Source organism: Equus przewalskii, chromosome 5 (genome assembly GCF_037783145.1).
Source record: "Equus przewalskii isolate Varuska chromosome 5, EquPr2, whole genome shotgun sequence".
In the NCBI taxonomy this organism is placed as follows: Eukaryota; Metazoa; Chordata; class Mammalia; order Perissodactyla; family Equidae; genus Equus; species Equus przewalskii.
This window is the reverse complement of record NC_091835.1, coordinates 58,705,301-58,730,165: the sequence shown is the minus strand read 5'-3', so window position 1 is coordinate 58,730,165 and position 24,865 is coordinate 58,705,301. Positions and strand designations below refer to the sequence as shown.

At 36.8% G+C, this 24,865-nt stretch overlaps 1 protein-coding gene across 1 annotated transcript in view; it reads left to right on the top strand.

Annotated features, from left to right (window-relative positions):
• LOC103561029 (vitamin D3 hydroxylase-associated protein-like) overlaps positions 1–24,865 on the top strand; it is a 42,148-nt gene that overhangs the window by 5,500 nt on the left and 11,783 nt on the right. The window contains exons 3-10 of the mRNA XM_008535414.2: positions 445–588; positions 4,026–4,159; positions 4,941–5,147; positions 6,802–6,842; positions 7,601–7,725; positions 9,134–9,259; positions 13,339–13,436; positions 14,594–14,693. Of these exons, the coding sequence (XP_008533636.2) occupies positions 445–588; positions 4,026–4,159; positions 4,941–5,147; positions 6,802–6,842; positions 7,601–7,725; positions 9,134–9,259; positions 13,339–13,436; positions 14,594–14,693 (975 nt within the window). The remainder of the gene's footprint in view (positions 1–444; positions 589–4,025; positions 4,160–4,940; positions 5,148–6,801; positions 6,843–7,600; positions 7,726–9,133; positions 9,260–13,338; positions 13,437–14,593; positions 14,694–24,865) is intronic.

The following is a 24,865-nucleotide window of genomic DNA, read 5'->3' as shown; positions in this document are numbered from 1 at the left end:
TTAGGGGCTGTCCCGGTGGTGCAGCGGTTAAGTGTGCACATTCCGCTTCAGCGGCCCCAGGGTTTGCTGGTTCAGATCCCAGGTGTGGACATGGCACCACTTGGCAAGCCATGCTGAGGCAGGCGTCCCACATATAAAGTCGAGGAAGATGGGCACGGATGTCAGCTCAGATGTAGATGTCAGAAATTCTACTGTGTCATCTTCAGATAAAAGACATTCATTATTGCCCAATGGAGATTTTTAGAGAGATTAGAAATCACCGGTAATGAGATATTTTTCGAGGCTTTCCTGAATACCCTCTAGAGTCCTTCCCAAACTGTAATTTTATGAAGTGAAAAATTCACTATTCAAGAGGAGATAGTGGATGTAATTGTCTCTTGAATTCCTTGTTCCTGGGTGTTTTAATATTGTTTTCTTGTTCTCTCTGTTGGTGTTGATGAAAAGGCACTGAAGGTAAACGAGGAGCTGAACTGCCTCACGGACTTTATTCCAGACTGTGAAGAGCAGCTTAGAGAACTACAGAAGCGCAAAGAAAAGGGGCTTCTATACGGAATTCCAGTCAGCTTGAAGGAGCACTATGATTACAAGGTGAGGTTCCATTCTTCCTCAAGAGATTCCCTTCTCACACAAATGGAAATCCCTCAATTACTCTGCCGATTACAGATTTTTTGTTGATTATGTTAAATGTAAAAATTCAAACAAATATAAGCATGTAAAAGTAAGTTCTTTTCTACAACCAATTTACTAACCCAAGATAACCAGATCTTTTAGTTTTTATGCATTTATGTGTATAATTTTATATACGTATATATGAGTAAATGTGATTACACTCCCTATTCTGTTACTCAATCTGTGGTTTTCAACTAAAATATACTGTGAACAACTTTCCATGTAAACACTTATAGCAATATTTCACCCTTTGAAGTGACTCCAGAGTCTTCCCTGATTTGAGTATGTTATAATTTACATAATGAAACTCCTATTGATGGATGTTTACATTGTTTCCTTTTTTCTTTTTCTTTCTACGCTCACATAATCATTTCTTTGCATCAGTGCTTCTCAGACTTTTTGGTCAGGACTCTTGAATTCTCTTAAAAGTCATTATTAAAAAATTTATTTTAAACTGCCAATGTGTGACTGTGAAGAATGCAATGACTAATACAGTTTGGTGCCACTGCCTTGATTAATGGTAAGATATTAACTACTTTATACACCATTGCTTTTGACCATTAGTGCAAATATCAACACAGAACAAAAGACAAAAGACATTTTAATATTATCATGAAAATAGTTTTTACCTCACCAATTCCCTGTAAGACTCTTGAGGACCTGGAGAAGTCAATGGATCACTTTGAGAATCATTGCCTTGGATAAATGACCAGAAATGGCATTTCTGTGTTAAACGGTGTATTTATAGATTGAAGGGCAGTTCTATGACCAGATTCTTCACTAGATACCAGCTAATGTAGGAACTAAAGAATCATAACCACAATTTATTTGAAGACATCTTCTAGAATACTTGGCCCAGTGTGAGGAATATAAAGCAGAACCTTAATAGGATTCCTGGTGGGAAAGAAAAAAATCTGGATTTCTCTTTCTGCTGTTCCCAGAAGGTGGCATACAGGGGAAGCTGAACACAAGGATCTCTTTGGTCTCTCACTAAGACATTATATCATTTCCCCTTCAAATACTTTGCTTTGTATCCAAAAGTTCATGCTTCTTCATCTGGAAATCAAGATCCTCTACAACCTTACTTCAACCTACCTTTCTAGGCATATATCTCCTACTCTTTTTACCTTCCTCTGCATCAGCTAAACAGAAATATTCCCAGCTTTTCTAAGTGGGATACTCTTTCCTACTTTTTGGCTTCTTTGTGGTTTCAATCTGACATTGCCTGTTTGAACTAAACAAATCCTCTCTGTTCTTTAAGACTTGTCTTAAAGAGAAATTCCATCTTATCTGTGAAGGCTTTGTCATGGTCTCTAACAAAGTGTAGATATTTTGCAGAAAAAATAAGGCTCATATACACAAGAAATGGAAAATAGTGCAAGACAACTTTTATTGCTTTCTGTCCTGCAACAACAGTTTCTGCCTCATAATAGAGAAAGAGAACGTGCCATCTTCTTACATAGAATGCAGAATATTAAAGGACAAAAAGCATGTATTACTTTATACCTCAATGGCTGGTCAAGTTCTTGAGTGAATTAAGGAAAAATGGTGCTTGGGGCCGGAGGAGGATGAAGTTTATGACCATGCTATAGCCTAATTATATACGCCTCCTCTATTTGGTTTCCTGTTATTAATCTTCCTTCTTTGATTTTTCTCCCTTCACTGAACTTCTGTAAGCCTTAGTCTCTATTACACAATTTAGCATTTGATCCCATGTTCTCTTATAGTGTTTTGTGTGTATGGGTTTTATTTTCCCTAACAAATTCTTTAAACAGAGACTGTGAAATATATTTCCACTGTATTCCATAGTATATGACATAATACATACAGGATAGCATAATTTCTGCTTGCTTGAGATCAAGTCTCTGAGCTCTCATGTCTGTGAGTTAAGTCAGGACTAGAATAAACATAAAACCTAACATTGGATATTCAGTGCTTAACCTGAGGGTGTTTGAGAGAATGATGATTCATCAGATCTTTAGTCCAGTGTAAAATTCTCATGCTCCTATCTTGTTAAGTAAATAGCGTGATGGTTAAGGGTATCATGTCAATTGCCTGGGTTCAAATTCCAGCCTAACACTTACTATCTGTATGACCTTGTGTATGTTTCTTAACTTCTCCATGCTTTGGAAACACAGAAAATAACCATACCTATTAATGGAATTATTGTTTGAGTTGAAAGGTTTAACACACACAAGAAATGCTAAGAACAGTATCTGGTTTCTAACCAGTAATCACATATCAGCTGGTAGTAGTAACAGTAGTAGTAAAGCAGTAGTAGCAGTAGAACCAACAGAAGATTGAAACCTTTAGTATTATCTCTTCATGAAAACTCTGAAGTAAAGGATCTTCAGGAAAGAGAAGAATCATAGCCTGAAGCAACGTTTTCCATGCCACTTCTAGAATAATTTTTATGTGGTCATAGTAACTAAATGAAAAAGTTATTGTCATCTTTACATGTTCATAATGGGACAGAGAGTTCCTAGATGTATAAATTCATGGTATAATTCAACTTCTAATAATTTGGATTGGTTTTAAACTTTTTTATAATTCTTACCTTTTGATTAAAAAAAAAAGAGTAAATGCTGAAGACAGATGCTCAGATAACCTATCCAATGCATGATCAGCCTTTGATTTAATAAATTAGCCAGTTAAAAACTTAGAGGAAGCACAATGTTGTAAAATGGAATAAATTTAAGTTTGGGGGTCAGGCATTAAATTTGATCTTCATCACTTAACTGTGTGACTTAGAAACTAAGTTATTTAACTGCTTTGAGTCTCAATTTCTTCAGCTGTAACATACGTATATAGTAAATGTAATAATAAAAAATGTTAACATAATAAGCATCTAGAACATGGAAAATATTTGAGAGTACTCAAAAATTGATATCATTCTCTTATTTTTTCAGGCTATTTAAATTAGTCTTTGATTATAAATAATCAGATTGTACATTGCTTTAAAATATAAATAAACAAATATATAAACATATTACATAAATACATACCTACATACGTATACAAATACATACTCAAGAATGCAAGCTTGTGAGATCTTCAGCATAAAAGCACAAAAGAGCAAGTATTTTTTTAAAGTTTTTCAGTGATGACTTATGATCTATCGTCTATCTGTCTATCATCTACTATCTATCATCCCTTTACCAACCCATCTACCAAGCCATCTACCTATTATCTATCTACCTACCTACCCATCCTATGTTACATGGAGAATCCAAAGGGTAAGACATGATTTTAATATATAAGCAATGACTACCAAATGGCATGTGATATATTTAGAAAATTATCATAAGAACTGGTTGAAGTTTCGAAGTCATCTAATGACTTGGTGTTCCCTTTAGAATCATGTCTCTAGCTGTGGCCTGGTGAGCTTTCTTGGAATTCCTGCAAAAGATGACTCTGTGATTGTGAAAGTGTTGAAGAGCCAAGGGGCCATCCCTTTTGTCAAGACCAATGTTCCACAGACCATGTTGAGGTCAGAGTCAAGTTCTCAACAGTGGGGAAGACTGGCTTTCCTTTAGTCTGAGACTAGCTCCTGACTCTTCTGCTTTTGTAGGGCAAAAGGCAGCTACCTTTAACATACTATGAGTTTAAATCTATGTTCCTTATATTTAAAGTGACCAAAATGTGATCCAAGGAAAAGCAATATTCTGAAAATCCCAACTGACAGAGTAGCCGAGTTTAGGTCATGAACTTTTAGTTTCATAAACCAAGAAGAATATAAACCACAGTTGCTACTGCCAAGGAGACAAGAGAAGAAAAGAATGGGCATGAGGCAATAAATATTTGGCTCACTGGTCCTCAGAAAAACAGTTGGTAAACACCACACTAGACATTCACTGATTTAATCTCATACTCTTTAGACGAGTTGAAGCTTAACCATCCCAGATGGTGCTCATCTTATAACTATTTTTAGAGAAAGACATTCATTAGCCTCCTTTACTCATTTATACCAAGGCATAGGAAACCTTCATGATCTGGAAATTTTCATGAGTGGCAGCTTATTCTTTCCTTAAGGATGATAAGGACTTGTTATTATATTTATCTTAATATCCTTCAGATCCTTCAGAATCATTACTACATGTTTTCTTCAGGAAGGGTGGAAAGTATTGTCTCAGCTTTAAGTGGAAATATAAATAATTTTAAGGGCATAAGAGGGTAGTGTATGTAGGTATAAGAGAATTCAGAAATTTAAGGGTATTGGAAAGAAATCTCTGCTGCCATGGACCTAATTTCAGACCTTTGATCTCTTTCAGCTATGACAGCAGCAACGTGATCTTTGGAAAGACTCTGCACCCCCAAAACCCCAAGAAAAGTCCTGGGGGTTCCTCCAGTGGGGAAGGAGCACTGATTGCTGGAGGGGGTTCCATCTTGGGCTTGGGCAGTGATGTGGGTGGAAGTATCCGCATACCTTCTAGTTTCTGCGGTATTTGTGGTTTAAAGCCTACAGCATCTCGACTGAGGTAAGCTGACATAATACATCATTCAGAGGGTACGAATTAACTTAGGCTTTTGGATAAAGTCGAGATTACTTATTACGGTTCTTTCTACATTCTCATCTCATCCGTAGATTATCCATAGTAAATCATACTCAATTCAATAGGATCTAGGCAAATAATTTAGTCCTTTGCCATTAAGAACTACAGACGTTGTCATCTGAACTGACTCCTTCATCTTTGTGAAATGTCTCAGTTGTTCTGTAATTAGGGACTACCATTGGAATCCTGTTAAACGAGGACTGCTTTTATGCTTTGTGAGTATTAGTGGCTTTCCTAATCTGGAGCTGGTAACTCTTAGAATAGGAGGAATACATATATTGTCATGATGTGAGGAGAGTAGAATCCTGCTTGTATAATTGCAATTGATTTTGCCAAAGACTCTTACATTTTGCCAATTGTCAATACTACTCAATTGCACAGGTAAGTCTACATAGTTAAGTCTCTCTTAAAGTAAGGCTATAAAGAATGACCCTTTAAAGTTGACTCTGAAATAAAAGTAAGCAAGTATTTTCAAGATCAATGTCCATGATGACACAAGTCTTGTTTGAATAGGGAATGTGTTTATTCCACCCAGGTGATAAAATTGGTGATATTTTGGCTTCTTTTTAATAATGTTGGCCAGGTCCACTGTGAGGATCAGATAAGCTGTAAAGTACTATACAAATAAAATGTTGTCTGTTAAATTGTGTTTAGAATTAGGGTAGTTTCTACAAATCAACTGTTTTCTAAGGTGTTTTAGTCCCACAGTAAAGACCCTTAAGGGCAAGGAAGAAAAGAAAACATAGAGATTGATGGGAGCAGGGTTTTCATTTTCCTAATTGTCTAGTGGATTCTAATAATGCCCCTTCTGGACCTCCTGACAAAGCCTACTTTTTCGTTTTCCCTGAATGGAGTTTGTCCACATATAGTAATGGTGAAATTATTTTTAAATATTTATGTAATCCAAATTACTTAATATAGTTCATGTGGTTAGTAATACAAACTGCTCTTGGTTAAAATGAAAGCAGTGAGCCATACAGAGGACACTGACCCGCGATCTATTTGATGTCCATCTATCACTTGTCCCCAGTTCTGTTTATCTTAGTGCTTCATTCCTTAGCCTGTTAATAGAAATATTTTCTTTGTATATTCTGCAACATGCTATGGTTCCTTGTTTCTAATTTTTACACTGTTTAGATAATTTCAGCTTCTTAGTTAAAAAAATCTAAATTCTCTGTCCATAATTCAAGGTCATTAGATCATGCTGATCTTTGCAGTGAAATTTCTATGATGAAAGTCCTTTCTACCCATTTTTTCCCCAGTTTTTCTTTTCCCTTTATTTTCCTATCTCAAGGTCCTTCTTTTCTGTTAAGATGTGAGATATAAGTTGGGAGCCTATTTTTCCTAACTATTCTTTTCTGTAACCTAACCTCCTTCCACCAAGCTGAAAACTTCTCGAGGATGGCAACCATGTTGTTCATATTCAAATCTATCTTTTTAGGTGCCTAAGCCCCCAAAATGCTCAATAACTGCTTTTGGATTATATAAATGACTGAATAGATTATATTTAATAAATGATAGAAAAATTAATCAATGAATAGCATTGATCTCTAATACTCAGCAAACCATTATTTTATAGCTTCCTTGGTACCCCTGTCCCCTTGCCAGGCATGGACACTGGTAAGTTCCTTTACCTATTGTAAGTTTTGTATCAAATACATCAGTATGAAGTCATCTCATCCAGGCTCACATAGTTTACTCTTCCGTAAAGAGTTAAAGAAGGGTAGCTCTCCAGGGAACGTTGCTTGACTCAAGATCTGCGTAGGGAGGCCCTTCTATATCTCTCTTCTATAATTGACTTATTTTTATATCCCTAGTTTCTATCTGAGTACCTGATCCATAACAAGCACTCAATATATGCATATGAAAAGACTAAAGAGAATTAAAAGAAATCACAGATTCTAGAAACCACCATATCAATTCGCTTTCCTTGTGAAAATATATCCTAGACTGTTGTGGATAGGTGTTGATATGGATTGACTTTGAGCTTCAGTAGAATGATGAGACTCATTATCACAGAATGTTAAGTTCCAATGATGGCATTAAAAGATGAGCTTAATTAGGAACTGTTTTCTCTGTCAATTATGCCCAAAATAAAATTTTAAGTAAGAGAAAAACAGGAGGAGTGACTAGACCATGCATTTGGACAGACTGAAAATGATCAGATACAGAACATGTAGAATTTGGTGTCATTGCCTAAAAAGTCACTTTTCCCTGTAATGGAGAATAGCTGAGGGATATTAAAAAAAAAAAAATACCCCCCAAACCTAAGGGATTCCTGAGACAGTCACGGAGTAACAGAGGCAGGAGAGGTTACTCTGCACTCTCGAGGGATATGTAAGGGCATCCAGAATGTGAGTTTTCTCTTTCACTTTCAGTGACCGCCAGCCTGGGGCCCATGGCCAGGGATGTGGACAGCCTAGCCTTGTGCATGAGGGCACTGCTGTGTGAGGAGCTATTCCATCTAGATCCATCCTTGCCACCTCTCTCCTTCAATGATGAGGTAAGGCAGAGCAATCAGGTCCTCTTGGGAGATGAGTTCTAAAGATGTTCTACTGTAGGCCAAGTTGTTCCCATTAAAATGGGAATCAGGGCTCAAACTCAATGCTAATTTGTATCATTGACACGTGAAGCTAAAAAATTTGGGAAGAAATTCTTGATGTGCACTCTGTCTCAGTTTGCTTAACTGGGACACAGCAGATATCATTCTATTTTTCTACCTGTTCCAGAAAGATGAAGGAGTCAGATTTACTCCACTCAGGAGCCCAACCCCCTGCGATTGAATGCCAGTTTAGTCACTAACAACCTGTGTAACCTTGAGCAGGTTACTTAATGACTCTCTGCTTTAGTTTATTCACTTGTAAAATGGAGATAGTCACGGTACTTACCTGATAGCATTTTGATGAGGGCTATAGGAGTTAATACATAGTAAGTGCTCAACAGGTTTATCAGGTCGAAAGAGTTAACGTCAGTGAGTAACTGGGACTTCTCCAGTTCCGTAACGCCATAACCCTCCCGAATCCTCATTTGTAGAACAGCAGCTTGTGACTCATCCTGCAGAGATCCCTGTTTGAAGGAAATGCCCAATAGGGGCATAGCATGTGGTAACGCTTCTCTGAGAGCTGGCACTCAAGTTAGCTGGAGCTTCCTAGGCACCGCTCCACTTACTCACTGTGATCTGCCTTTGGTCTGTCCTCTTTAACCTCAGGAAGTTTTCCTTGTATCTGGAAAACAGGGCAGCCTTCCCAGTCTCCTCCAAAAGCTAGTTTGGTCAACTAGAAGATATTGCCACTAACCTACCTATGAGATGCTCTAGCCTTGGGTTTGACACGTTTACTCTGCTCCAGCTGGACTCTGATCACGGCTCTTATTTAGCACTGCAGCTTACATTTTTCTAGTCGATGGCTCAGGTTATATTGATCATTGATCAAGGGATCAAGTGGAATTAATTGACATGTTTGGGAATTGAACCTGAGAACTTGGCCTTCGTCATAGTTATCTGAACTTAATATGCTTGATAATCCCAGGTACTGCCCAGCTTCTTGAAAGAAATGATTATTTTAGAGTTATTGTACCATTTCTACTAAAAATAAAAATAATAGGCATCACTTGTGAGTGTTTCCTATATGGTAAGTAGAGTGCCATGAATTTCAAAGTAACCCCAGAAATTACTGAATTTTCAGAGGCAGTAACAGACTCAGTTTAAGGAGATGAAACAATCTGTCCAAATAAAACTAGTAAGCAGCACTTGTGGGATTTGAATCCATGTAAATTTCTTGTCATACACCAAGCCACCAATAAGAAAGAAGAGAAACATTTTGAAGTCTTTCTCTTTCCAACTGACTCTAATAATGTTTTCTTCATCATATTTATTCTCCTCCCTGTGATATGTTCAACTCTTCCCACTAAAGGTGTACGCCAGCTCCAAGCCCCTGCGCATTGGCTATTATGAATCAGATGGTTTTAGCCAGCCAACTCCCAGCATGAAGAGAGCTATCCAGCAGACCAAGCAACTACTAGAGAAGGCAGGGCATGAGGTAATCAACTTCCTATGACTCTGGACTAAGGAAAAGAGCCAGCTCAAATGTGGACTATTTAATTACCCTCTAATCATGCCTCTATTAATTTCATATGCCAATCTTTAGGTATTGTTTTAATTAATTAATAGTTGATTAATTTATTAAACATCAAGTATCAGTACTATGCTAACTTTGTGCCAAGCTCTCAGTAAGGTAATATGAACAATATAAGCAAAATTCCTGCCCTTTTATAGCTTACATTTTACCTGAGCAAGAATAGACAATAAGTAAACATGTATATCAGTGATGATAATTGTTATAGAGAAACACTAAGACAGTAAAGGGGCATAGGAAATTCTTAGACAAGAAAGTTGTGAAAATTTAAATAGGTTGGATAAGCAAGACTCCTTGATGTTTCTAAGGCCCGAAGAGTGGGTCATATGGATAACTGTGGGAAAATTATTCTAGGCAGAGGAAACAGCAAGTGCAAAGGCCCTGAGGTGAGGTCTTACTTAATATTTTCAAGAAACAGCAAGGAGACCAGTGTGGATGGAGTGAAATATGAGTGAGCAGGAAGGTAGTAAAAGATTAGGAGAAGGAAATAACAGAAAGGCCAGATTGCATGGAGCTTTGAAAGCTGTTTTAAAGAAATTGGCTTCTATTCTAAGTGCTATGACAGGCATCGGGGGATTTTGATCAGGGAAGTAATATTATCTGGTTTATGTTTAAGAAGGATTACTTTGGCTGTTTTGTTGAGAACAGATGGTGGGAGAGGGACAAGGGCTTAAGCAGAGACCAGTTATGGGCCTATTGCAATAATTTAGGCAAGAGATGATGGGAGTATGAAAATTTTTGACTGGAGCCCAAGGACTTCTTGATGGATGGTAAGTGTGGTATAAGAATGAGAGATGTCAAAGATAACTCCAAGGTTCTTGGCCCAATCACCTGTAAGGGCGTAATTGCAATTTGCTGAAATGGAGAAGATAGTGGGAGGAGAGAGACTGCAGAGGTACCAGGAGGCCAATTGGGATATGTTAAGTTTACAATGCCTGTTAGACTTCCATGCAGAGAAGAAAATAGACAGGTTTCTGTAGGTCAAGAGAGAGGTCCAAGCTGAAGATGTAAATTGCAGTCATCAGAACATATATTATATTTCAAAGTGTGTGAATTTACAAGGTCTCTCAAAGACCAAGAGTAGATAGAGAAGTTCCAAGGTCTAATGACTGGGAAAATACAGAGGCATGGTAGGCACTACATATGGCTACTAAAGTTAAAATTTAAATTAATTAAAATTAAATAAGATTAAAATTCCATTTCCTCAGTTGCGTTTGCCACATATCAAATGCCCAATAGTCATCTCTGGCTACAGGCTACCTAACAGGAGGGTTAAGCTATAGAACATTTTCTACCATGTAGAAGATTCTACTGGGCAGCTATTGTAGAGGTTGAGAAGATGAGAATCCAACAAAGAAGACTGAAAAGGAACAAGTGTGTGATCCTGGAGACTAAATAAAAACATCCCTCTGGAAGAAGGGAGCGAGAAAGTGGGCCAAAATGCTGCTGATAGGTCTAGCAAGGTGAGGACTGAGAACTGGTCATTGGATTAAGCAATGAAGAGGTCACTAGCAATTTCTCTTCCATGGTTGGAGCAAAGATCTGATTTGAGTGAGTTCAAGAAGGAATGGGAGAAAAACATGAATATTAACTACTCTTTCAACAGGGAGCAGAGAAAATGTGCTTGTATTGGAGGAAGAATATGGGATTGGTAGAACATTTCATCTAATACGAGAAGATTAAGCATGTTAGTATGTGTATTTTGATGGAAATCATCCAGAATGAAGAGAAAAGTCTGCTAATACAGGAGAGGGGGAGAAAGAGAGAGAAGGAAGGAGGGAGACTCTATAACTGGAGCAATTCCCCTGAGTAGGTGAGAGGGGATGGAATGTAGCACACAAGTGTAGCAGTGAATTGGATAAAAATGAAAGAAAAGTAAGATGACATGGACACAAATGAGGGTAGGTGGTTAAATATGGTTATGTGAGGCTGTGGAAGTTCTCTTCTTATTATTCCATTTTCTCAAGAAAATAGGAAGCAAGGTCATCAGCTGAGAGTAAAGATAGAGATGGAAGTATTGGAGGCTTGAAGAGAGAGAATATAGCATGAAAGAATGACTTAGTAAAATGGGAGAGTGAATGGACTAGGCTATGTACTGCAATTGCTGGGGGGTAGTATTGAAAATTCTCTTGTGTGAATGGTTATGAATATAGAGTGAGAACATGTAACATGGATATATATTTACTCCAGCCATATGCACTTGCATTTTGTAGGAGTGGGTAGAAAGTTGAATATAACCAGGATAAGCAAGTACAACAAAGCAAGGAAGTTGAGACTGTAGAACAAAGGGAGTTAGTATAGTGATGGATTGTGATTTTTCGGCTGTGTCATGTGGCAAGTGAGCCCAGAAGGGCAATAAGGGAAAGCATAGTAGTGGTAGAGTCAATTTTGTGCGTACTGGTTGGTGAAATTGAAAAATGTAGCAAGTGGATTATTAGTGGGAACGAATGAGATAAGAGAAAGATAGGAGATGAAAGTCAAAGAATGGGATGCTTAAACCAGAGGTTATGGAATGGTTGTAGATATTAGTAATGACATGCTCAAGAGTGTGACTGTGGGAATGAGTAGCTAAGTTCTGATGGAAATCGAGATATTCAGGGAAAACAAGACCAAGGATCCAAGATATCAGGATGCTAGAAGAACTGTTTGTGTGAATATTGAAAAAACCAAAAATAACACATGTATTATTTTCAGAAAGTGATTGATTGTGAGCCAATAGTTAAAATCTATAATGTTTGTGTTAGTTTTATTCATTAAATCAATGTTTATTGATTGCTTTCAATAGAGTACTATTTTAGATCCTGGAGATCTAAAGTAGGGATGATTTCTTCCATCTTGGGGTTTTCCAGCTCAAAGAATATAAGGTGATATTAAAATAAATTAAATTTTAATTGTATTATTTTCATCACTGCTTGAAAGATTGGAATATGTCCTCAGTGGGCTGTTTTATCTACAATTTCCTTTATTATGGATGAATTGCAATCTTTTTTTGTTTTGTTTCCAATTTTTAGTACAATAAGTATAGCAATTTAGGAATGGGCCTTTGAAAATATTAAAGTAAAAAAATAATACCATGAAAATATTTCCTTTGGTTACACCAAATATTTTTACTACTAAATAAAAGTAATTTGTTCCCAAAAACAGATTCACAGCAGTAGGAAAATAACTATTAACCATATAAATAACAATAGAACAATAGAAAATAAAGAAACACATTTAAAATAGACTCTGTATATTCTAATTTTATAATTCTTTTCTTTGTAATGTATTCACTATTAAGAGCCACTGCAACTTAAGTTACATTCTCATATCAAGAATTTTCTACGTGATTTTTAAAAAATTTATCAAGTTCCATTTTTTTCGTATAAAAACCTGATGAAATACCCTGTTCTTGAAAGTATGGTTCTTCTGTCTTTAAAAATGGAGGCTTAGTCCCTCCACTGAATTCCCAGGTGTACTTAATGAACTCGCTGTCTCTCTTTGAAGGTGAATGCCTTCAATTTTTAGAGACTGGTCCTATTTTATACAACAAAACTATGTTAGAGTTTTCCTACTTAATAAACACACTTATGGTTTCCCAATATTTGCTAATATTTCAGATTGTACTTCAAGGAAGAGAGAGAATGAAATACGGCCAATACTTGGGAGTCAGGAGCCACTGTTCTTAATACTCACCCTAGGCCCAGTAACAAATCTCACTATGACTCTCTGACATCACCTCAATTTGAGATTTTAGTATGATTTACAGCCTAGGGTGAAACAGTATAGTTAATAATTCCACTATAGTACTGAAGAAGTCACGTCATGCAGCTGTGATGTCTGGATTAGCCATTCTAATTTTCACTTCCCCTTCCTTTCTTCCTTTCCTGTGCCATCCCGACCCCAAACTCATCCTTTTCTGTAAATTAAGACTTTATTACAAGATCAATGAACTACTTTCTTTACCAAAGATATTTCTCTTATTCTCTCTTTCTTCTCTTTAGCTCATTCCCTTCTCTGTTCCACGAACTGAGCACATGGTTTATGAACTCTTTCTCGGAGGCATATTTGCAGATGGAATAGAAACCCTACATGATCTATTGTAAGTTAATGCTGTCTGAAAGGGCAAAAACTCTAGTTAATTTTCAGAAACTTAGGTCCCTGGGGGAGGATTATTTTTTAAGTTTTGTGATTCTAATTATTTTAGAAGTTCATTTTTTTTTCATGATGGGATGAAATGGTCCCTAGGGTGGTATTAGGAAAATTATGCTTCGGCTTTAATCCATTAATACACTAGTCATTGGATTTTTGTCATTTCCACCACCTATAAAATGAGAACCAGAATCTTACATTTTTGTAATAAATAAATAATAGGCTTGTAGAAATGCCTTGAAACTAAAAGTCTTCAAATAACACAACTCTTACTGTCATTTTGCAACTGCTCTAGGATATATATTTATATCGCTCCGTACTCATCATATATGTAAAGAATCACAAAGTGGAGCACAAGGGTGATATTTTATTTATATAAAATTGTCTCTAATACTGTTTGGATGAGCAGAAACATTTGTAATAAATTATTACAAAGGACAATTGCAATCTCAGTTTTAGTCTCCAAAGTGTTCATTTATTTGCAAAATATGAAGAAAAATCTCTGTCACACAGATCAATAATTATAAATGGCCATATTTTAAACTCACTTTGCCGTGTCGAGAAACCCACCAATGAAACTGAGTTGACAAGAAAAGATTTTATTTGAATCAGACCCAATACGAGTTTATCTAGCGTTAATGGACTTCTGATAGATTAAATTTACTAGATCACACATTTGAATGAGTGTGTTTTAAATTTTAAAATATAGCTAGATCAACTTTGAAAAAATTTGAATCAGATTTCTTCAAGATCCACATGGTGTTTCTGTGGAACTATCCGATCCTGCATAAAACAAAATTTGTAGCTTCTAAGAAAGTTTATTATCCAGCTTTCAGACAAAAACAAGTGGACCTGAGAACTGCTTCTAATTAAAACATCTGGTGAAAGCCTACTCCTGTCATTAATACTTGTCTTAGATTCAAATCAATCCCATCTATCAGTAAATCTTCCAGATGGGGAATTAGAGAGGAGGTGTTTTCACTTAGTTTACTATTGAGACCAGCTGACTTGGCAGTGAAAAGGCAGAGATGAGGGAAGGAAGCATTGCTATATTAGATTTGGGAGCAGAGGCCAATTTCCCTAAAAGTCTCTCCTTTCTTTTCCTAGGAAAAATGAAATGATTGATCCTTGCATGCGCTATCTCTTCAGACTGAGCTATTTTCCAGCATTCGTTAAGCGGCTTCTCTCCTTCCTGTTAAAGCCCATGGTGAGTAGCACACTTCTCCCTCCTTGTGGGATAGCCAGAGAACTGGGCATAGGGGAAGACAGAATATATATTTTTCTTCACTTCACCTGCCTGAAGTTAAACCTTTGGGCAAGCTGCAACCAAAGCTGCTCTCAGGAATATGAATAGCTTTTTTAGACTGAAATAAACCCAAACATAGATACAAAATACTGCTTTTTTGAGAGTCCTTACCTCAAGAAATTCAAGCGCCAAGGAAAAGAGTTTCTTTCCTATCCTGATAGTGGCAATGCTTTGGAGACAATCTAATTGCGGCATCTAGATTTACATGGGTCTGTGTTTTCAGATCTAAGGAAGTTCATGAAACAAGCAGAGTGATTTTACAATTGCCCTAGAGATTTGAGTCTACTCTAAGGCAGGGCTTAAAGGAAGAAAGGGCACTTCAATTAAATAATCCCTCTGTTCATCAAAGAGAAATCTAAGATAAAGGGAAAATCCATGAGCCATCTATTTAGATCAAGTATTTCCCCCACATTTTATTGTTTCTCAAAATAATGTGCTTGCCTGTAGGTTTGTCTTAATCTAAACTCGCTGCCCTAGGGCTGCAAAAGCACCCCACTGACATTTAGAAATACATAGTGAAGTTTCCGTTCACTGGGATTGCTTTAGTGGCGTGAGGGTTTTCTTTGGAGTTTAAAAAATCTCCCAGAGTCAGCTGCAATGGGGCCAGCACAGCCGATCAATGAGCCGCGTGTGGTTATATAGTTATGGGAGGGTCTTTCTAAGTTGACGGCTTTTGCATTCTTCTAGGAAAAAGCAGATGGAAAGAAAGTGGTTCTGTGAATACTGACTTCGATGACATGTTTGTCTTTGAGAATGTGGACTTTGAACTAGAAACATCAAGTTTATCTTTGTTGAAATTATAAAATTGGACCAATTAGTGGCATTGCCACACATAAGAAATTTCTAGATTTGTGCCAGGTTTCCTATAGGTAACAGAGAAGAAACTTGGTTACACCTCAGATATAAATGATTCCACCCTCAAGATCAGGCAATATAATCTGGGAAATGATTCTCTGCTCTCTTCTCTGTGGTCATATTAAGCAAGTTACCAACCATCCCTACTTGAAAAAATGGTTGATTAACCACTTTGGCATTCTTGAATCCTGTTAGTTATTTTCATTTTTTATATTAATGAACTTCATTTTTTAGAGCACTTTTAGGTTCACAGCAAAATTGAGTGGAAAATACAGAGAGAGCCCATATACCCGCGTCTGCTCACACACACAAGCTCCACTACTGTTGACATTCCACACCACAGTGGTACATTAATTGTAATTGACTAATCTACATTGGCACATCATGATCACCCAAAGTCCACAGTTTACATTAGGGTTCATTCTTGACATTCTATAGGAATTGAAAATGTGTGATGATTTATAGCCACCGTTGTAGTATCATACAAAACAGTTTCACTGCCCTAAAAATCCCTTGTGCTTCTCCTATTTATCTCTCCCTCTCCTCTAGACCATGGCAACCACTAAACTTTTACTATTTCCATAATATTTCCTTTTCCAGAATGTTATATAGTTGAAATTATACCATATGTAGCCTTTTAACATTGGCCTCTTTCACTTAGTAATATGCATTTAAATTTCCTCCATGTCTTTTCATGGCTTGGCAGATCATTTCCGCTTAGTACTGAATAATATTTCATTGGAGGTACCACGGTTTATTTATCCATTCATCTACTGAAGGACATCTTAGATGCTTCCAAGTTTTGGTAATTATGAATACAGCTGCTATAAACATCTAAGTGCCTTTGTGGTGAAAGCAGACATTGTATGATTTTTATTCCTTTAAATTTGTTAAGGTGTGTTTTATGGCCCAGAATGTGGTCTATCTTGGTGAATTTTCCGTGAGAGCTTGAGAAGAAGGTGTAATCTGCTGTTGTTCAATGTAGTCTATAGATGTCAGTTATATCCACTGATGGTGCTGTTCCGTTCAACTGTTCAACTATGTCCCTCCTGATTTTCTACCTGCTGGATCTCTCCTTTTCTGATAGAGGGGTATTAAAGACTCTAACTGTAGTAGTGAGTTACTCTATTTCTCCTTGCAGTTCTATCAGTTTTGCCACATCTATTTTGATGCTCTGTTAGATGTTTAGGATTGTGGTCTTTTTGGAGTTTTGACCCCCTTAAAATTATGTAATGCCCTTTTTTGTGCCTGATAACTTTTCTTACTCTAAAACCCATGCTGTCTGAAATTAATATAGCTACTCTTGCTTCTTCTTCTTTTTTTTTTTTTTTGGTGAGGAAGATTCACTCTGAGCTAACATCTGTTGCCAATATTCCTCTTTTTTTGCTTGAGGAAGATTAGCCCTAAGCTAACATCTGTGCCAATCTTCCTCTATTTTGTATGTTGGTCCCCACCACAGCGTGGCTTGACCAGTGGTATAGGTCCGCACCTGGGATTCGAACTGGTGAACTGGGCCACTCAAGTGGAACAGGCCAAACTTAACTACTACGTCACGGGGCCAGCCTCTTACTCTTGCTTCTTTTTATTAGTGTTAGCATGGTATATTTCTCCATCCCTTTACATTTAATCTATCTATATCTTTATATTTAAAGTGGGTTTCCCTTAGACAAAATATATATAGGTCTTTGTATGGGATCCACTTTGACAATCTCTGTCATTTAATTGGTACATTTATGTTTAAAGTGATTATTGATATAGTTGGATGAATATCCACCATATTTGTTTCTGTTTTCTATTTGTTGCTTTTGTTCTTTATTCCTATTTTTGTCTTCGACTCTTTTATGCCTTTTGTGGTTTTGACTGAATATTTTATGTGATTCTATTTTCTCTTCTTAGCATATCAGTTTATTTCTTATTTACTTTTTGTAGTGGTTGCTCTAGAGTTTGCAATATACATTTACAACTAATGCAAGCCCACTTTCAAGTAGCATTACACTGCTTTACAGGTAGCATGAGTACCTTATGATAAGAAATAATCCCAATTCCTCCCTACTGCCCTAGTATCACTGCTGTCATTCATTTCACTTATAGGTAAGTCTGTGTGTGTGTGTGTATGATATGAATACATTGTTGCTATTGTTATTTTAGACATACTGTTAAATCAATTAACAAGAAAAATTAAAGTTCTTGTTTTATTTTCACTTATTTCTTCTCCAATACTCTTCCTTTCTTTATATAGATCCAAGTTTCTGAAATATATTATTTTCCTTCTCTCTGAAGAACTCCTTTTAACATTTCTTGCAGGTCTACAGGCAACAGATTCCCTCAATTTTGTTTGCCTGAGAAAGTCTTTTTTCTCCTTCACTTATGAAGGATAATTTCACAGGATACAGAATTCTAGGTTGGTGGGTTTTTTCTACACTTTAAATATTTCACTCTGTTCCCTTCTTCTTGCCTGGTTTCTGAGGAGAAGTCAGATGTATTTCTTATCTTTATTCCTCTATAGGTAAGAAAATTTTCCCCTCTGGATCCTTTCAAAATTTTTTCTCTATCTTTGATTTTCTGAAGATTGAATCTGATATGCCTAAGTGTAGGGATTTTGGGGGGCATTTATCCTGCTTGGTGTTCTCTGAGCTTCCTGAGTCTGTGGCTTGGTGTCTGACATTAATTTGGGGAATTTCTCAGTCATTATTAGTCCAACAATTGCTTCTGTTCCTTTCTCTCTTTGTTTTCCTTCTGGTATTCCCATCATGTTATGCTATATTTTTTGAAGTTGTCTCACAGTTCCTAGATATTCTGTTCTTTTTTCCCCACAGTTTTTTCTCTTTGCTTTTGAGTTTTGGATGTTTTTATTGTCCTATCTTTAAACTCAAATTCTCTCCTCAGCCATGTCTGATCTACTAATGAGCCCCTCAAAGACATCCTTCATTTCTGTTACAGTGCTTTTGATCTCTAGAATTTCTTTTTGATTCTTTATTATAATTTCCATCTCTCTGCTTATTATCTACCTGCTATTGCATGTTGTCTGCTATTTTAATCAAAGCTGTTCTCATATTAATCATAATTTTTTAAAAAATTCCTGGTCTGATAAGTTCACCATTCCTACCATATCAGACTCTGATGGTAATATTTGTTCAGTCTCTTCAAATTGTGTTTTTTATCTTGTATTATGCCTGGTAATTTTTTATTGAAAGGTAAACATGATGTACTGGGTAAAATGAACTATATGGTAAATAAGCCTTGAGTGGCAAGTTGTAGGTGTGTGTTGGGGGAAGCATTCTGTAATCCTATGATTAGGTTTTAGTCTTCTGGTGAGCCTGTGCCCAGGACTGTAAACGTTGCAAGTAATTCTCAGTTTTTTCTCCACTCAAGGGGGGCAAGATGGCTAGAAGAGGCTGTAGTTGGATATATCCCTTCTTCCACATGGATGACTAGTTGGAGCTGGAATTAGGTATTTCCCTTCCCTCAGACTGGTTAGGCGCTGGTAAAACCTCAGCAGGTTAGGTTTTGATAAAATAATTTCTCCTGAGGAAAGGCCCTTTAAAGTAGAACAGAATGCTGTGGCATATTTTTTAATGTTTTCTTTCCCCCTCCTCATGCCAGAAGCACGAGGGGATTTTTCTCTGATATTCACTGTGAGGACCTGATAGAGCTCTTGGAGGTAAAATTCACAATGCGTGGAGCCCTCTCTGACTGGATCCCCCTGAGTTTTTAATTCTCAGAGTTGTCTACACTGAGCCCCCAGCAATTTGTCAATTACAGTTCAGGTTTTCCTATCCCAGCACTGGTTCCTCCAGAGGTTTTTGATCATGCATTTCTGCTCCAGCAAGTTGTGATTCTCTATATCTACTTGTCTGTCTCCCAATTTTTGAGGAAGCGGTTTGCTCTGCGACCTTACTTTTCTGATAAATCTAAGAAGAGTTGTTGGTTTTTTTTCAGTTGGTTCAGCTTTTTACTTGTTGTTAGGATGGAGTGGTGATTTACAAGCTCCTTAGGTACCGGACTGTAAGCTAGAAGCCTGTTGATTCTTAAATTCAACTTCTGTCATCTGGTAGAGTGACAAAATTTTCTTTCCCTTCCCTGCCCAACTTGTTTCAACTGAAAAAATTTGTGTCAATTGAAAACATCCTGTTTTCATCTTGTTCTGACCAACCGTGTCTATGGACAGTACCATTCTTTGGCAAACCCAGTGCACAGGATTCTGATAGGGACTTTTGAGCGAGAAGAATATATTTCACCATAACAAAAAGGAGGTCCGAATATTAACTCTCTCTTCAAAAACCTTGGAAGGCTAATCTAGTCAGCTCAAGTGATTTTGTCCGCTTCAACTCTGCCAAAGCAATCTCAGAACCGATTTAAGAGAATATTGAATAGAGCTAAATGTCAAGAAGTTTTCTCTTCAACATTCTTAACTAATTTTCCTTCGCTTTATTATCTCTTCACTGAAATGACCCTCAGTACCAGCATCGTGTGAGGGCTGTTTACAACCTGTTCTGAAGTATATTCCTTCCACCTTGACTTTTATAACTCAAGATATTGGAATTAAGACTGAGGATCCTGATTTCACCAGCAGTGGTTGAGTTTGTAGCATTTCTTTCTTGATATTCCTATTTCTCCTATTCTTCATTTCTGAGGATGACACTGGAAATGTCTACATTGAAGCATAAGCCTATAATCAGCCTGCCCCTGAATGATGTCTTTTTCTGTGGTCTTGGAGTCTAAATGGCTCTTAGTACAATATGAGACTAGGTTTTCCAGCAACCAATAAGTAAAATATCCATTATTGTCGAGTTTATAGGAATTATTTTTGGAAAAAATTCTAAGAATTTCCCATCCTGGCAGGGAGAATAATGCCTGGAATGAGCTCAGGCTCTGGATCCTAGTCTAAGTCCCAAAGGAGGATTTATTCTAAAGAAATATGTTACCTTTTAGAATCCAAGGGGGGAGAGAAATGTAATTGGAATTGAAGAAGAAACTAGAATAAGAAATTAAAAAGCTATTAGAACTCCGTATTTCACCAGTGCTTATCTTTTCAAGTCTGCGTCACCTCTCTTCCTGTAGGTTGCTTTTCTCTGCTTTTCCAGCCACCCTGCAGAGAGATCCTGGAAGTTGTTGCAGTTAGAGGGTAATAATTAATCACATCCCTTTCCCCCCATGGGTTCTGAACCAGTTTTAGAGATGTAGGAATCAGACAGATGAAGATAAAAATATCAGCCTTATTTTCAGTAAGGCTGGATTGGAGAATGTGGGTGGGATTTAAGACCAAATGGGCTTCCTGCTACTCTCCCTCCTGAATTAAAGCTTCTCAAAGATACAGGTCTCACCCTGCAGGGACAGAGTCTCCCCAGGAAACTTACACCATGGAGGAACAGACAAGGCAAGCAAGTCCTGGGGAGAAGAGCCATTTGTATGCAAGGTCTTAATTCTACTCAAAGAGAACTAAAAAGGTCAGAGTGTCAGTATCTAACCATTCAGATAAATCAATTATGAGCAAGGTGCAGAGAGAGAGACTGAAGTTCTCTCTGGGAAAAGGCAACTGTGAGAATAAAAGGGCATGCATTTCTTCTCTAAGAAATCGTTTAGTCTTATTTTTAAAAGACCTGGTGAAAAAAAATCATAGTGACTTAGTTGGGTGAGGTGTCTTCAGTATGTTAATCAGCAGTAGCCAGGGTACAGGGCCTGTGCAAGACAAATTTGGCTGCCAGAAATTCTCCCCATTGGGCTTGGGAAACAGGACACCAGAGAAAAGCAAAGGTTGTGAGCTTGGCAGACACATTAAAAATGTTTAATACGTGCTTCCACTAGCTACCACTAGCTACGAATGAGAAAACAATTCTTTGGTAACTTTTTATTGTCATATAATTTCCAACTTACAGAGAAGCTGTAAGAATAGTACAAGGAACTCCCAGATTCATCCGTGTTTTGCATATTGTCTCAGTTGCTTTATCATTCTCTCTCTGTCTTTCGTTTTGCATATTATTTTTTTTTGAACCCTGAGAGTAATTTGGTGATATCACACACCTTTATTCCTAAATATCTTAGTGTTTTTCCAAAGAAAAATGACATTTTCTAACATAATCAGAGTATAGTTATCATAATCAGAAAATTTAATATCAATACATTACTATTATCTAATCCAGAACTCATATTCAGTTGTATTCAATTGTCCCAATAATGTTCTTTCTGGCACTTTTTTTCTCCGAAAATGAATTCCATTCAGGTTCATATATTACATTTAGTTATCAAATCTCTTTAGTCTCCTTTAATGTGGAACAAGCCTTCTTTGTCTCTGTGGCCTTGATATATTTTTTTTTTTTTTAAGATTTTATTTTTTCCTTTTTCTCCCCAAAGCTCCCCGGTACATAGTTGTGTATTCTTCGTTGTGGGTTCTTCTAGTTGTGGCATGTGGGACGCTGCCTCAGCATGGTCTGATGAGCAGTGCCATGTCCGCGCCCAGGATTTGAACTAACGAAACACTGGGCCGCCTGCTGCGGAGTGCGCGAACTTAACCACTCGGCCACGGGGCCAGCCCCATGTGGCCTTGATATTTTTGAAGAGTATGGGACAGTGTAGAATGTCCCTTATCACTGTCTAATGTTTCCTTAAAATCAGATTATGTATTTTTGGGTCAGGAATGTCACTGAAGTAAGGCTGTGTTCTTCTCCATGCATCATATAAGGAGGCCTATGATGTCAGTTTCTCCCAATTTTGATGCTATTAGCTTTGATTTCTTGGTGAAAATGGTTACTGCCAGGCTTCTCTATTGTAAATTTCCTATTTTCTCCTTTTTACTAATAAATGATATTTATGGAGATGTTTTGAGATGATGCAAGTTTCCTGTGTATAATCAATTTTCATTCACTAGTTTTATCATCCCTTGGTGATTTTCCAACTTTAGTCTTTGTTATGTAGGAGAGCTTTCCCTTTCCCCCATTTATCTATTCACCTTATTTACATACGTATGGCCTAAATAATTCTTATTTTATGAAATGGGTTATAATTTTTACTGTTATTTATCTTTATGCTCAAATTCTTCAAGATCTGGTCAGTAGGAATCCCTTCCAGCTGGCTCCTGTGTCGCATTCTTATGGCCTCACGCTTTCTGTGCACCTCTTTACTTTCTGCTGTAACAGGATGTTCCAGGCTACATTTCTATTTCCCCTAACCCAGCCCTTCAAGTAGCCTAGTTCCCTTTAATGAAGAATGGTATTTAGAAACTAGATGCTATTTAGGTTTGCTCACTGCAATTGATATGTAATTGCTTCTAGATAGAGCTAAGAAAAATATAAATATAGAAAAGTATATTCCTACATATTTTTATAAATTCTATAGTTCTATATTAACTATATTAAAAATCATGAGTACATACTTACACAATTCCAATCCAGAACCATGGAGTTTAGTATTTTAGTATCTGCCCTTTCCATATTTGTATAGAGTGCCACTGTGAATAATAAAACTAAAGTTCAATATTTATTTCCAGTTCTTTTTTTGTGTGGTAATATTTACATACAGTGAAATGCACGAATCTTATATGTCCAATTTGATAGGTTTTGACAAACAAGCACAGTTATGTAACCCACATTCTATCAAGATGTAGAATATTTTCTTCACCCTAAAAAGTTCCCTCTTTCCCCTTTCTGACTTTTTTCACCATATATTAATTTTGCCTGTTCTGGAACTTCATGTACAAGAAATTGCAATTTGTGCTCTTTGAGTCTAGCTCCTTTTTGCTTGATGTGTCTGTGAAATACATCCATGTGTTTGTGTATATCAGTGTACTCGTTCATTCTTTTTTATGGTTATTACTAGCCCATTGCATGAATATACCATGTTTTAAAAATCCTTTCTCCAATATTTGGATAGTTTTCTATAAAGCTGGTATAATCCATCTGTTTTCATTTTCTTTGGGTGCATATGTAGGAGTAGAATTGCTGAGTCAAAGGAAAGTAGATGTTTCACTTTATTAGAAACTGACAAACTATGTTTCAAAATGTTTTACCATTTTACACTTGTATCAGCAAAATTTGAGAGTTCCAGTTGCTCTGCAGCCTCATCAATACTTGATGTTGTCAGTTTGTGTGTGTGTGCGTGTGTGTGAGGAAGATGGGCCCTGAGCTAACATCTTTTGCCAATCTTCCTCTTTTTGCTTAAGGAAGATGTTCCCTGAGCTAACATCTGTGCCAGTCTTCCTCTACTTTGTATATGGGATGCTGCCACAGCATCGCCTGATGAGTGGTGGTAGGTCCGCACCCAGGATCTGAACCCACCAACCCCAGGCCACTGAAACAGAGTGCACGAACTTAACCACTATGCCATTGGGCCAGCCCCTGTTGTCAGTATTTTTAATTTTAGCTCTTCTATTCCATGTTATGGTATTTCGTTGTGAATTTAATTTTTATTTCCCCAGTGATTGATGATGTTGAATATTTTCATGTACTTGCTACCCATTCATATATCTTATTTTGTTCTTTTTAGAAACTATTTCTTGTTATATATGTGTCCTAAATATAAGTCCTTTGTCAGATATAAGTAGTGTAAATATTTTCCTCTAATACATGGCTTGCTTATTCATTTTCTTAATAGCATATTTTGAAAGACAGATGTAATTCTGACAGTCTAACTTATTTATTGTTTTTATTTTATGGTTATTCCTTTCTGTGCCCTGTCCAAAAAAATTTGGTCACCCCAAAGTCATGAAGAACATCTCCTACATTTTATTGTAGAAGGATTACATATTCAGCTTCTATGTTTAGACATATAAGTCATCTAAAATTTGTGGAAGGTTTGTATATACTGTGAGGCTAGGTTTTGGGGTCTTTTTATTCCATATGAATAAGATGTCCCAACACCATTTGTTGAAAGACTTTCATTTCCCCCATTGAATTCCTTGATACCTTTGTCAAAAATCAATTGATCGTAAGTGTGAGGGTGTATTTCTGAAGTCTTTATTCTGTTCCTTTGCTCTGTTATTCTATGCCCATATCACACTGTCTTGATTAGTGAAGCTTTATTGTAATTCTTAAAGTCAGGTAGTGTGAATTCTCTAGTTACATTCTTTTAAATAATTGCTTGGCTATTCCAGGTCCATTGAGTTTCAGTAAAAAAATTTAGAAATATCTTGTCCATTTCTATACTTTAAAATGTCTCTGAGTTTATACTTGGAGTTGCAATGAATTTATAAATCAATTTGGGGAGAACTGGTATCTTAAAAATAT